General features: G+C 37.3%; 1 protein-coding gene across 2 annotated transcripts in view; it reads right to left on the bottom strand.

The window, feature by feature from the left end:
- The window catches only part of LOC135472344 (transient receptor potential cation channel subfamily M member 3-like), a 181,158-nt gene that overhangs the window by 139,452 nt on the left and 27,929 nt on the right, over positions 1-13,777 (bottom strand). For both annotated transcript variants that reach the window (XM_064751807.1, XM_064751808.1), the window contains exon 2: positions 10,395-10,502. In XM_064751807.1, the coding sequence (XP_064607877.1) occupies positions 10,395-10,478 (84 nt within the window). In that variant the 5' untranslated portion in view covers positions 10,479-10,502. The remainder of the gene's footprint in view (positions 1-10,394; positions 10,503-13,777) is intronic.

Genomic DNA, 13,777 nt, shown 5'->3' with positions numbered 1-13,777 from the left:
AACAGGGAAATGCACCTAAACAAAATTATGGAATTTACCGTTAGTCACCTACACTGTAAATCATCAGCCTTCTCGACCACTAAAGCACTTATTTTCAGTGGAATTTAATTATACAATTATTATCAAAATGATGCTAAAATGATTCGCTTCTGACACATAAGATGCAAGCTTCATAAAACTATGCAAACTAGTTCTCTACACCCCATTGTTCTTGCAGAATGTTTCAAAATATTGGTCACAGAAAAGTTGAAGAATTAGGGCAGTTTCATAAAATTTTTCACCCACTAATCTAGAGACTAGTTAGGACAAGATTAGTGAGTCAAAAACAACTGAAATGAGATGCTTAGAGTCCATTCTAATTCGTCCTAATTTTACATAGCCATGCATAACACCACTCAAATTTGACCAATATAATAGTTTAACAATTTACTTTGGCAATCAAAAAAATTAACAAAATAGATATAACATGCTAGAATCTTGAATAAATCTGTCCAACTGTTTGCAATTCTGTGCCGTTAGTACCACTTTAAACTGAAATGTAGCTCAACAAAAATCTATTTTTTTGAATGCACACGAATTAAAAGGTAATCCGACCGATTATTTGCTACTAAGGCATTTCTAAATTCCAGCCTCTTTAAATCCATCACTTGGATAAACTGCCATTCAATAATTTGTCACTGAAAGGTAAATATGGTCTTACATCGAAAGGAATTCACAGTCGTAAACAATGCACATATAAACAAAACAGCCTTAGAGATATATGTACAAGTAGGCCTTCACTTACAAATATAACACTACTGCCATAGGTTTACGCTGAAGCATCTACTGGCAGTGGACACAAAATGCTAAAATGTCCTCCAGAGTTACCTCCCCTTTTCACTTCTGCGAGGATGATTGACCTGGCAAATGTTGTCTAAAAAACTCCTTAGGACTTTAGCACAGACTGATTACACTGTTACCAAAGTGTGCCACTTCACAGAACTGTTTCTACAAGTCATGGCACTGATATGAGAAAAAAAAATGTGAGGTAAGAACAAATACATTGTTTGGTAAGAAAAACTGTACACCTGAAATTTGCTCATAAATTCATGAAAATAAATGCACAAAAACATGAATTCAGAGCCCCTTGATACATGTACATATAATACACTATGAATGGTGATTAATTATAAGTCTGGGTATCCCATGTTCAACGTAATTCTTAACATGGAATTACAGCCTGACACAATAAATACAGCATTAAGGAGAAAAGCTCCAGAGCACATTTTCTTGAAGAAAGGGGAGGTGCATATGCAAATACCCATGTTTCCTCAACACCGCCTCGTTTGGCTGTCATTTCAAATGGTCACAGCCTGAAAATTGATAGGCAGATACATAATGTCATTCAACGAAATAGAGACACCTTTAATTTCATGAGATTTTCATCTCAATCATGTTCTGAAGACAATTTCACATGATCAGCGATAAGTCTTGTACTTTGAAGCACCAGACTGAAAACAATGGACCTATCCTCAAGCTACTTAAATGTCCTTGCTTTATATTCGGTTGGAGCCGTCCTTACCAAATCAGCTCTGTCCAACCTATAAGCAAGTAGACTAAAAATCAGCTGAGCTTTTGGCTGTGCCATGCGGCTTTATAGTCACTCCATGCTATCACAAAGCTGTTTAAGATTTACGTGACCATTCAACACAGAGTGTAATTTAAATGCTAAGTTTCAAGTTTGTCATGAAGTATTAACACATACATTTTAAGGTAAGTCACACTCTTGTGCGAGACAGGATTGCCTTGAATCTAAGAAAGCTTATTGATTCCTGGGACTGAAGGTAAAATTGTCAGGAACAGAACCTGAAGACAAGGATTTAGCCCAGGTACTGTACTACACGTACACTTTCCTTCACCCAGCTGAAATTTTCTGATTAACCCCATTAAACAACATTCAATACATGAATACAAATGTTATACAGTTCTACTGAACATACTTGTCTAAAATGTTATTTATTACTCTTCATAAATACTGATACACAAAAAGAAAAAAAAATGAAGTAATGAAAGAGCATAATTGGTTTTTCAAACTGAACATAAAGGTTCGGGTTCTACTTGCAGACAGGAAATTACTGCTTTACATGTTCATTCAATCATCTATCAAAGTAGGCTCAAAATGCTAACATGTCTTCAAGAGTTACCTCCCCTATTTATGTTTCCGCTGATTTCACCAAACATCTGGGCAAATGCCATTTTATGCGTGCCTAAACACTTTACTCTCATAGAGAGGGGTGAAAAAAAACAGTATAAACTAGGCTGGCTGTGTTGACATTTACAATTCACACAATTAATATGTTGCACAGATTGTTCTGTTGTCTGTCAGTTGTAGTTCTCAGAACAACGTCCACTACTGGTCATTTCCCCTCGTCGTCTGTTTGCCACTGCCCCATGTGACTGAACTGCCTAAACATATGCAATCTCGAATTAGCCACAGGCACCTCTGTCACATGACCATTGTCGAAATGGAATAACCTCTAAAATTTCATAGCAGAAAGTATACATACCCTCATTGCTCAACCTTTTCGCATAAGAAACGGCAACTTTCAGTGCAATTTACGCATATTTTTACTTTAACCTTGGAGACAAAGTTGGCCAGTTTCACGGCTTCATAAAAAGTACAATTTTATCAGTCAACACAGAATAATACCTTCAGAATATGCTTAAATAAACACCTTGCAAACATACGAAAAGCTTGGAAGAATTTCAGTATGTAGTTACCAGACTGATAACAAGGTTATCGAAGGTGTGTCATTTACAAGTACACCAACACATGTATGGCCACACACACAACATGTGACTGGACTAAATGTAAACCCTACATGTGGTGGTACAAGTGTCCAAATGTAAAGGGACAGGCCTACAGGGTTTGGATGTGCATGTATACGCATAAACTCACAGTGTGAAGATATACCCTTATTCTTCTAATTTTTGGGATAGATATTAATGGTGTTGAAAGTAGAATATTACCCTTTTTTACCAGCCTTTTGGAAAAGTAAAGATATGAGTATGTTGTTCATTAGATGGTCTAACCATGTGAGAAAAACAGAGTTTCACTATTCCTGCTACAATTACATATATACTGGCTAAAATGAGCAGACCAGGTGTGGCAAAAATTAGAAGAAATAGGGTACGTGTATTTGTTCTCATTATACCAACTAGGCCTAATGTTACCAATGTTTAAGCTGGGCTGGGAAACAATCCCAAGGGTGGAAGGAACAGGGCTGAGAGGATAAAGGGGAAAGCCACTGCTTCAGGCTAAGTACAATACATATACTTGACACACTTTCTCATCCTTTTCTGGAAAGGCTTACAGGAATACCAGGTTCAGCTACTTGCAGAACACGCTGACGATCTCCGGTGAAGTGTTTCTACTCTATCAATCCCGCATTTCCTGATGTGTGGCTATCTCTTTATGTGATCCTCCTTAAGCAAGATTATGTGCAGCTGTGTAATAATTGTACAATGCACTATGGGATACAACATTGGATCAGTTTTCTACATGTAGCCAGCAAAACAGTTTACAGTATAATAAGGATGCTTCTTGAGGAGAATTGTAAATTTATTGAGTACTAGTAACTGTTACAATAGGTTCACATTCTGCCCAGTTTATAGCGGGTGCCATACGAACATTTGTTGTCAAATACAAATTGACACTCAATCATAAACATAAATGCTCCAGCTTCAACACGGCAGCATAGTATTTTTTATCATGTTAGTCATACAAAGTTCAAAAATATAGAAAAATGGACAAATAAATAATGTTGCCTGTATTCCGGAATATTTAACTGAACTCTTAATGACACCACATCCCCACAGACACGCCTATCCCCACCCCCAGAAAGTACTACCTTCAACATGACACAGTTTATTTAATAAACAAAACAATATGATTAAAAAAAACACCCCAGTAAGATTTAGAGTGTGCAGTGAAGATGCCTTCCTTTTTTTTTGTGCCTTGAAACTCGAGTCTGGTAGATAAAAGTGACAAACACAATGCCCTAATACCCAGACGAATTCAACAGAGAGAAGTAGTTATTCTCCAAATTCTACAAAATATATAGAACACATGAAATCCAGGATTGCTTCCAATCGTTTTCTGGTGTGTTTTTGTGTTTCAATGGCATTTAGAGGCTAGGTTGGTTGACACAAGATACATACATGTATGGCTCACAACTTTTATTTATTCAGTAAGGGATGTTTCGATATAGATCATGTAGATACCATAAACTTACCATTATTACATGTATGCTTGACAACGGTCTGCTTGACAACGGTATGCTTGATAATTGCATGCTCAATAACAGTATGCTTGACAACGGTATGCTTGATAACTGCATGCTTGATAATGGTATAATTATCTTTACACTCTACCTCCACTGTTTGCCACGGGTCATTGCCCCACCTATTAGCTCACAGCTGTTCAAATGACGTATACCGCATTTTCAAGTGATGTGTACCGCGTTTTCAAGTGAGGTACTGGGTGTTCAAGGGATACGCACTGGGTGTTCAAGTGATGCTTACAGGGTGTTCAAGTGATGCTCACAGGGTGTTCAAGTGATGCTCACAGGGTGTTCAAGTGATACTTACAGGGTGTTCAAGTGATGTGCACCGGGTGTTCAAGCACCCTATACCAGGTTTTCAAGGTGACGTATTAATTTCGCAGATTCCATTTTAAAAATTGGCTGCTTCACTCAAATGGATTTTAAATTGGATCTCTCAGCCCGTAGTCCACTTCTCTACCATGTGAGTTACTGGGTATTCCTCACTTGCTACAGCTAGTATAAGCACTAGAAACCTGGCCCCGTTACACCCTTCTGTGGAAGCCAGGTAGGGCCATCATCATACCATGGTACTGTCTTTTCTCCGTACTGACACTATTGAGCAACAACAACACCACGTCCAGCATAACACCTTTTGTCCCAACTACTTAAAACAACTAAAGATAAACGTGTTTCCATTTTCAGTATCAGAGGGTTAAATTTTACGAGCTACTGGATTCAGTTTTTCAAGCAAATTTGTTATTTGCAATAATCAGAAAATATCTTTTAAAGATTCTAAATGAGTTGTTTCATGTATCTGCACAAAATGATTTGTATAACGTGGTATATAGTACATCGCTGGGGATTTATTGGGGGGGCCTTTAGTCTTTGTTCAGAGAAATTGCCGTGTTGAGAAATATCATTTTCCTTGAGTCCCTCAATAGATCAAGCTCAGCTGGTAAAAGTGTTTGAAGGCTATATAAATATTTAGCATTTAGCAAACAAATTTGCAGCATTCTTTCAGGTCAACACAAGTTAAATTATTGGGTACCTTTAAAACCTTTGTTCAAAAAACTTACTAAATTGGTTAATGCAAACATAAACAATAACATGAAGTAAACATATATGGTAAACCGATGTAGTTTGTCACTGAACCATGTGCAATGGATAACATCTCAAGAGCTTCATACATTAAGACCACATCAATATCACTAATATATTAGTGAAATATATAGTTTTACAAGCTTATACGTGTATGTCACATACATATTACTTAAGGTGAATTTTAATATTTAGAAAAATTAGTCGCTTAAATGGTGATTTTATGAAATGAATGACTCTTGCCAAACAATGGAGCTAGTTTGTAAGTTAGTTACTGGTTTCGGTGTCCAAGCTAGATGATCACCCAGTCATGTCACTCTTGATCGTCTTTTATCACCTCGGTCGCTTGTCGACCACTGGGCGATCATCTAGATTGAACACCTCAACCTCAGGCAGTAACTGTCACATACATGCACATGTAAAAGAATATGGCTCACTCAATAAATAGAAGTTGTGATCCACATATCTGATGTTAGGGGTATTTCTTAGCTTTTTCTTTGTTTTTGTTGTTGTTGGGAAGTTTAAGTTCAAAGTTAATAGGCTTTGACTACTTTCCAATGATTATGCTAAATGTCAACCTATGTTTGAATGTTTTTCAGGATCTGACTTCCAAATGAATGGAACTCGCCTGCAATGACCATTATGGCTACAAAATCATATGATCCAGCCATGTTAAAATTTGCCAGAGTGCACTGAACTGCCCTGTATGAAATTGCTAATATTCAGAATAAATGATTATGGCTTAATGTCACGTCAGTGATATATCAGTCACATGGTGACATCATCATAAAGGAGTATTTGTGAACAGAAAACACACCTGTACACATCTACCATTTTGCTCCCTGGCTAGTACGCTTTGACGGGTTAACTCACAGCAGAATCACACGATCCCGCAAAACTACCGCAGCCAAAAATTCAAAGACTTCATCACCAGTGAGACCAGAAATATGACCCACAATCATTAATGTGACATGAACTTTATTTATAGCTTCTTTGACCCAAATGAATAATTATGCCAAAACTGTACCACTGGCTTCATGCACAGAAGTGTGAACCTCCTTTATAACGAATCAATCATGATCATGACAGCTACATGTAATTGCGCGCTCTTAAATCAAGATCCATGTCATGAATAAGATTTATGGGCAATGGAAAAAAAAAAGGGCGATGATATTCAAGCCGTTTTCGATATAGTAAGTCAATGAGATAAAGGATATTGCTGTCCCATGTTTCAGCCCTATTTCCTGTGTACGAGCCTCAGCAGCCCAGCCTCACTGTCCTATAACTAAATGGTGCACTATCATACTTGACCTGTATCAGTAATAAGAATCTGATGACGCGAGTTGTTTTTCCACTGGTTGAAAATGTGAAAGACAAAGAAGTAAAAACCAGAATAATTCTATTTTAGATTTTAATCAAAACAATATATACCCCCACAGATATAACTTTTTTTTACACTTTGTTGTCTTTTTTTTCCAAAAAAGGCATAATTTGATCATGTTGGGATAAGTAGTTCTTTATAAAAAATATATAAAAACCAGCAAGATTAGTACAGTCAGTTTACTATCAGCCCTATACTGTATATAAATGTATTTTTAACCATTTTTTTTTTTCGGTTCGTACAAGTGAAATATTCTTGAGTACGGCGTAAAACACATATCAAATAAATAAATAAATTTACTTTTTCAGTTTTGGTTGTGTTTTTTGGGTTTGAGTGTGTTTTTTTCACACAGTGAATTTGATTACTGTGTATAATTTTAGCAGCATGTATATTAGTTGGACCAATGAAGATGTATGCAACTGATGCATATATCTGAAATGAACAGTGACTGTCATCCAATAAATGACAGGCTTTCTGACGTTCTCTGGCGAGATTAGAGTGAAAAACTGATTCCCACGAGACAAGAAGATTTCTTAGTATTCAGTCTACAAAACACCATAACAAGCTAGCAATGAGACACTCAACCGAGCAGAAGTTCATCCATTCTACTGGAACCCAACACAGCAAAAGAGGCGCACAGTAGCATTACAGCCATGCCAAATTGGTCGCACCTATGGCGCCTAATAAACATCCTTTTACTGCCCTTTAGCGTGACCTCCAATTTGATTAGGCTCAGAATCCATTATTATTCCCAAGCCTTCGGCCTTATGCCTACATCTACAGAGGAGACAAGCTTGCCCAAGAGAGTCTTGAAGGATCAGAGGAGCACTGTGTAACATAGATGTGAAAACGTACATTGTACGCTGACAGGATGAGGTCGATGATGACTGCAGTACTGTCATGACTGTGCCGTACCATTTTCAATGATGAGACATACACTGGGATGAAAACTAGGAAATTACCTCTAACACCTCATAGCATTGCTATTTTTAGATCTTCTATGTTAAATCCAGAATACTTTCTCACAAAAATTTTGCACAAAAAAGAAAGGAAACAAAAAAAGGAAAAGAAAGAGGTATCCCTTAAAAAAAGAAGACAAATTGCATACCTACATACATTGCTTCTGCGTGCGTATGTACTTCTGCTCAGTAGGACATTTACATGAGATATTTCTATATTCACTGCTTTTATCGGACATCAGCCAGGCTACAGACTTTTTTTTTTCATATTTCCTTCTCACATCAATGTTACATCTGTATGCATAGCCATGACAGTTTGATTTATTTATTTATTTGACTGGTGTTTTACGACATACTGAAGAATATTTCACTTATACGACGGCCACCAGCTTTATGGTGAGAGGAAACTGGCCAGAGTCCAGGGGAAACCCACAACCACCATGACAGCTTGCAACTCTTCTTAAAACTAGATCATGTTTTTCATGCTTCACGTAGACAATTCTTCGCATAGCTTTTAAGAGAAGCTTTCACTTCAAATATCTGTGAATAGTTTATATAATGCAGAAATGCACTTAACAACACACCATGATCCAGAATTCCAGCTGAGACAAGAGCAGGATGACAAAACCTGCAGTTTTCTTCGAGTTACAATGCATGGAAAATATGTGCCACAGACGAAAATTACATATAAGTAATATTGGGAGGCAAATAATGGTCCTCACTGCCGACAATGAAGCATGTTCCCACTTATTCCCTGTATATATGTACTTGTACAGATCAACCTGACCTAAAGATATTCGGACAAATACATCGTGTCCGCGTGAATAATTTCTGTCCAACACACAGTAAACAGCCAGAGTCAACCAACACAAAAATGACGGAATCAAACTGATTTATATACAAAACAAAGTTTCCAGTGGAGAAATGGCGAAAACTAGTAATTTAATCATACATTTATGTATATATTTGCATGGTCTTTGATTGCCCTGCTTAAGAATATCCCTTTACATAGTGGTGGTCATGTTTATTGATTAAAAAAAGTATCTGATAACTCATCGGATATAAGGCCTACATCAAGCAGAAGTGGGATTTGAACATGTGACCCTAATGGTCAAAAGCTAATGATATGACCAGAGGCACTTTTCTGCTAGTGAGGCCCACTGAGAAATTAAGGAACTGCCCCAAAGCAACAACGGTCTGTTAGCAACACCTGTGTATCCCACTAGGGATAAAAACAGCAACACACATTATTATCACACCCTAATATAGGAGCTTGTTGTTCAAAAGTGAATTAAAATTTAGCCCATTTTAAATATTAATACCAGTCTTGTCCTGATATAGAAAAATTGGACTCAAGTCCAGATTAAATTTAATACTGAGCTAAACTGTTTATACACCATTGAAGAACTTGGCCCTGGGCTTCTGAATTTGAAGACAATATGTGTTTTGGCCATAACGGAAAAGTTGTGGCTAAAAAAGTATACATGTACAAAACAGCATATGTTGTTCAGACTTGCAATGTGTTAAAGTCCACTCAAACATAAAACATGGTATGTTAACAGAACAGGAGATGTGTGACACAGATGTTCTGCAATGGTACTGGCCATTGTCTGCTGAGCAGTTCTCATGGCCTCTCTATCAATGACCAATCAATGAGAGACACTGCATTATACAGAGCTTAAAGTTTCCCTCATAAATGTTACAGCTAGCACAATGAGTTAAACAATGGTTGCCATGGTATTCAGGTCAATGAGACGTGAAACTGTCGCCTGACTTAAACCCAAGAGATACCATTAGCCAGAATCAGAGGAAAAAACACATATCATACTGCAAGATGGCTAGACTTAAGGAAATAATAACCACCTACACAGATAAAAACACTCCTCTGGAAAGCCATTAAAGCATATGTTCTGCGTAATCAGTAATTAATGTTTAAGACATGCATGTAAGCAGGTGTAAAATGCAACCTGATAGACAAAAAGTATTTATAATTTATGCGCATTTATGCAGATGTCTCACACAAAGACATTCTCTTGAGTTTTCAAAAGATCCATTCAATGAATTAATTAAATTAATTAAATTAGACACTTTCTAAATTGTTAACACACTGCAAGACGACATATTTTCTTTACATGCCTTTTTTCCGCACTGCCTGACGTGTTTTGAGATGCCCCTTTGCGGGAAGGTTTAAAATGCATATTGTCCATGATGTACAATATTAGGCCATCCTGCCAAAGAAATCAGACATGAAGCCCCATCCAGTCAGTCTGAGCATACTGAGAGTTTGGCAATGGGCCGACCAAAGCTTGGCCTATCCCCTTAATACCATTTGCCAAACAAGGACGTATCTCAAAACTTCGTTGTCATGGCTGATGGGTCTCAGGGTTGATCTCTCACTTTTCTGTGGGGTGAAATTAGTACAATGTACATGTACATATGCATACCAGATGTCCATGTTGATACAAAAGCAAGATCACAACCTACTGAAGACTCAGTAACATGTCTGGTATATTTTTTTGGAAACCGCTGGTAACATTAAAGTGACACTGGCACCATCTTGTTTCCAGCGTCAGAATGATTTTACCGCATAATAATTACTGCTTCTGTGGATATGAATCGGAGAGGTGAGAGAGGGAAATTGAGTTTTCTTACCACTTGTTTCTCGATGAGTGAGGTTGTGTCTTCAGCCTGCCGCCGTGGCATAAGTGGCATATCCACTCCTCCAGCTCCAGCCATCTTCAGGTTGCAAACCCGGCTCCCCTGAAATGAAAACAGGAAATTATGTATTTATTTATTTATCTGATTGTTGCTTGACTCAATACATGCACATTTTTACTTTGATTTTGGGGACAAACATTGGTTGGATTGGCCAAAACCACGGCTTCACAAAAAATATAATTTTATCAGTTCACACAGAATGCTGCTTTCAGAATATGTTCGAATAAATGCCCTGCAAACATGTGAAAAGGTTGAAGAATTACAGTAATGTTCATAGAAGAGCAAAGCCCAAATGAAACTGGAGTGCCTATGGGCAACCAGAATGCAAACTACAGTACCTACCTGTGGCAAAGTACAGTACCTACCTGTGGCAAAGTACAGTACCTACCTATGGCAAAGTACAGTACCTACCTGTGGCAAAACTACTGACACACTTTCTCAAGTGTAACATACAGATTTTCATGCCATACTGATGGAAAACAAGCAGATTTTCATGCCATATTGATGGAAAACAAGCCGATTTTCATGCCATATTAATGGAAAACAAGCAGATTTTCATGCCATATTGATGGAAAACAAGCAGTCTTCAACAAACACTTGAACCATTTTACATTGATAGTCAGCAAGGCTCCACAATCAGCCAAAATAAACCACATTTCCACTGATATTAATTTAATCATTTACAATATTTAATCAATTGCTTATTCTGCACTCAGTGCCATTCATGTGCTTGTATAATTTGTGGATTGATGGGTTTATGGATGTAGGAAATCAGACAGAGCCCAGGGAAACCAGATTGCATGCGCCAAGCCAAGTAAAAACTATCTGACAAACATGAATAGCAGCCATCTGGAAAACATCCAGATTACAGATAATTATTTCATGTTTTTGAAGAAGAAAGGTCATCTGTTTGTGGTATGTTTATGCCAACTGAAAATCGTTCACTGTCTGTAATATTTGGACAACAAGATGGCAAAATGAAATGGCATATTACTTATCTATATGATTGGTGCTTTATGCCATACTCAATTTACTATGTTCTGAGTTTTCTTTTGATCTCAGACAGGTGTTTTGAGGTTTGTTTGGAGGTCGGATGAAAATGTAATTTTCAGCGCCAAAAGGAATCCTTCATAAAATCCATTTCCTACCAGAATACACCTTTTTAGGTTAAATTTATGTCGTTTACTGTAAATATACTTTGAAAATAATACTGTAAATATACTTTGAAAATAATACTGTAAATAAAACTAAAAGAACAAAATATATGGACACTGGATACATGTATGAAACCATCGCTGAAGAAAACTGATTTTTCTCCATTAGCACCTCTAGTACATTGTAAATCACCAGCGTGTGTACACATGTTAATGCCGCAGAAGCTGGGAAATAGAGTGGCTCTGTAGCTTCCGACCCACGTCTTACAAATCCTGGGGAGTTAGTCTGGTGAATCGAAGCAGCTGGGACACTGACTTAAATTATGTATGGTGTCTGTCATTGGCCCTCACAGAACACCCAATTCTAAGTAAATGTAATGGCAAAAAGACAGAAGATCACTCCAGAAACAAAACATTTTCTGATCTACCTTTTTTTTTTTAGCACATTACAAATGTACATGTACATCTATTTTTCAGAACATACCAGTCTGACGATGTGTTTGATTTACTTCATATCGCTTTTATTACAAACTGAATGAATATTGCATTTTACAACATACCACTGCGGATATAAGGGCAAGTAACAGGAGCATTTGTAAAAACCAGCTGAAGCAACAAAAGCTTAGAGGGTTAGACAACTATAAGCCAGCAAGGGCCTAAAAATTGTTGAGGTGTCATATCGAACTAAGTAGGCAGTAGTACAGTGAAAGTACTACTTGTATTTTAAAGAATATTTTAAACTTCCTGACATATAGCGTTTGATAATATTTTAGATCTAGCCTATTTCCTGATACACAAGTGCATTGGCTCCCTGATATTTAAACGAGAGGTCTATTTACTGGGGCTCAAGTTCAATTAAGACACCACATACAGCACATGTACAGGTGAGTGTGTGTATATATATCTACAAGAAACAGAACACAGCAGTCAATGATAACACAATACCAGTAGACAGGTAATCTCATGCGTCTAACTTCATGTACATACATGAAGCAGGGGTGTAACCTTCTACCTTAACCGTGGAGATAAAAACTATTTGCATTGGAAGTTAAACTTTAGTGTCACTTAGGCAGATGTGAAACTGTCACATGTTGTTTACCAAAAGTGGATCAGCTAGACTCAGTCATATGGTACATTACATTCAAAGAGCACGGAAAAGCTCTGACTTCCTGACCAGTAGTTTAATGGTGATAAGGCCTAAACATGCCTTTATTAACCTTGGGTTCTCTGTGCCCCACGCACAGGCGGAGAAACATCGGAACATATGCCCTGGGTCAGGGTTAGATTGATTTCCTGAACAGAGAGCACTGTCTGTTGCATCTGTATATGTGTATTTGTACAGGGCTCTGAGCACTATCTTGCACGCACAGGTTGGCATGTATATAATACCTACAGGCATCCTTGCTAGACTAGGCTACATGTGTATGTGTACTGTAGCTCTCGCCAGAAAGGCAGCCTATCTACTCATCACTCCCTGATGATCACACACAATGCATGAAGCAGGTACCTCTACAGTCAAATATAGTTCTCAAAGTGTGCTAATGCCCAAAAATATGATGTACTGTGCACCAGTACTTATCTAAGTAACATTTTATTCACAGAAATCTTAAATCCCCTTTTCTATTTCTTTCATTGGACTGAAATACAGACTTATTTCACAGAATTCTTTTAACTCGGTATGACACGTAACAAAATTACATACAAATACTATTACCCATACACAACCAGACGATCATCACACAAGTGACGTAATAGGTACATATTTGAAACAAACATTTAATTACTTAATATATACATATATATAACATAACATATATTAACATTGTATTTATTAATTTATTTGATTGGTGTTAATCAAGAATATTTCGCTTATGCAAAGGCGGCCAATACTCCACAAAGAATGGCAGAAGCTTTACTTGGAAAATCCTTTCTTCAATTCCAGGTACAGTCCTGAACAATGACATACATACATGTACATGAAGACTCAATGGAACACACTTTGCATGATACATCTTGGTTGAACCTTGCTACTGAATACTCAAAATTCCTGACACAGTCATGCTAAATAAGGTCAGAAAAAAAAATCCTAGTCCACTGATATGTCTTCATTATACCCGCTGATCGAATCAGGATTTTTTGGCTGAGGGAACATTGTTAAAGAAT

Source organism: Liolophura sinensis, chromosome 8 (assembly GCF_032854445.1).
Source record: "Liolophura sinensis isolate JHLJ2023 chromosome 8, CUHK_Ljap_v2, whole genome shotgun sequence".
In the NCBI taxonomy this organism is placed as follows: domain Eukaryota; kingdom Metazoa; phylum Mollusca; class Polyplacophora; order Chitonida; family Chitonidae; genus Liolophura; species Liolophura sinensis.
The sequence above is the reverse complement of the archived record's forward strand: the minus strand, read 5'-3'. Positions and strand labels throughout refer to the sequence as shown.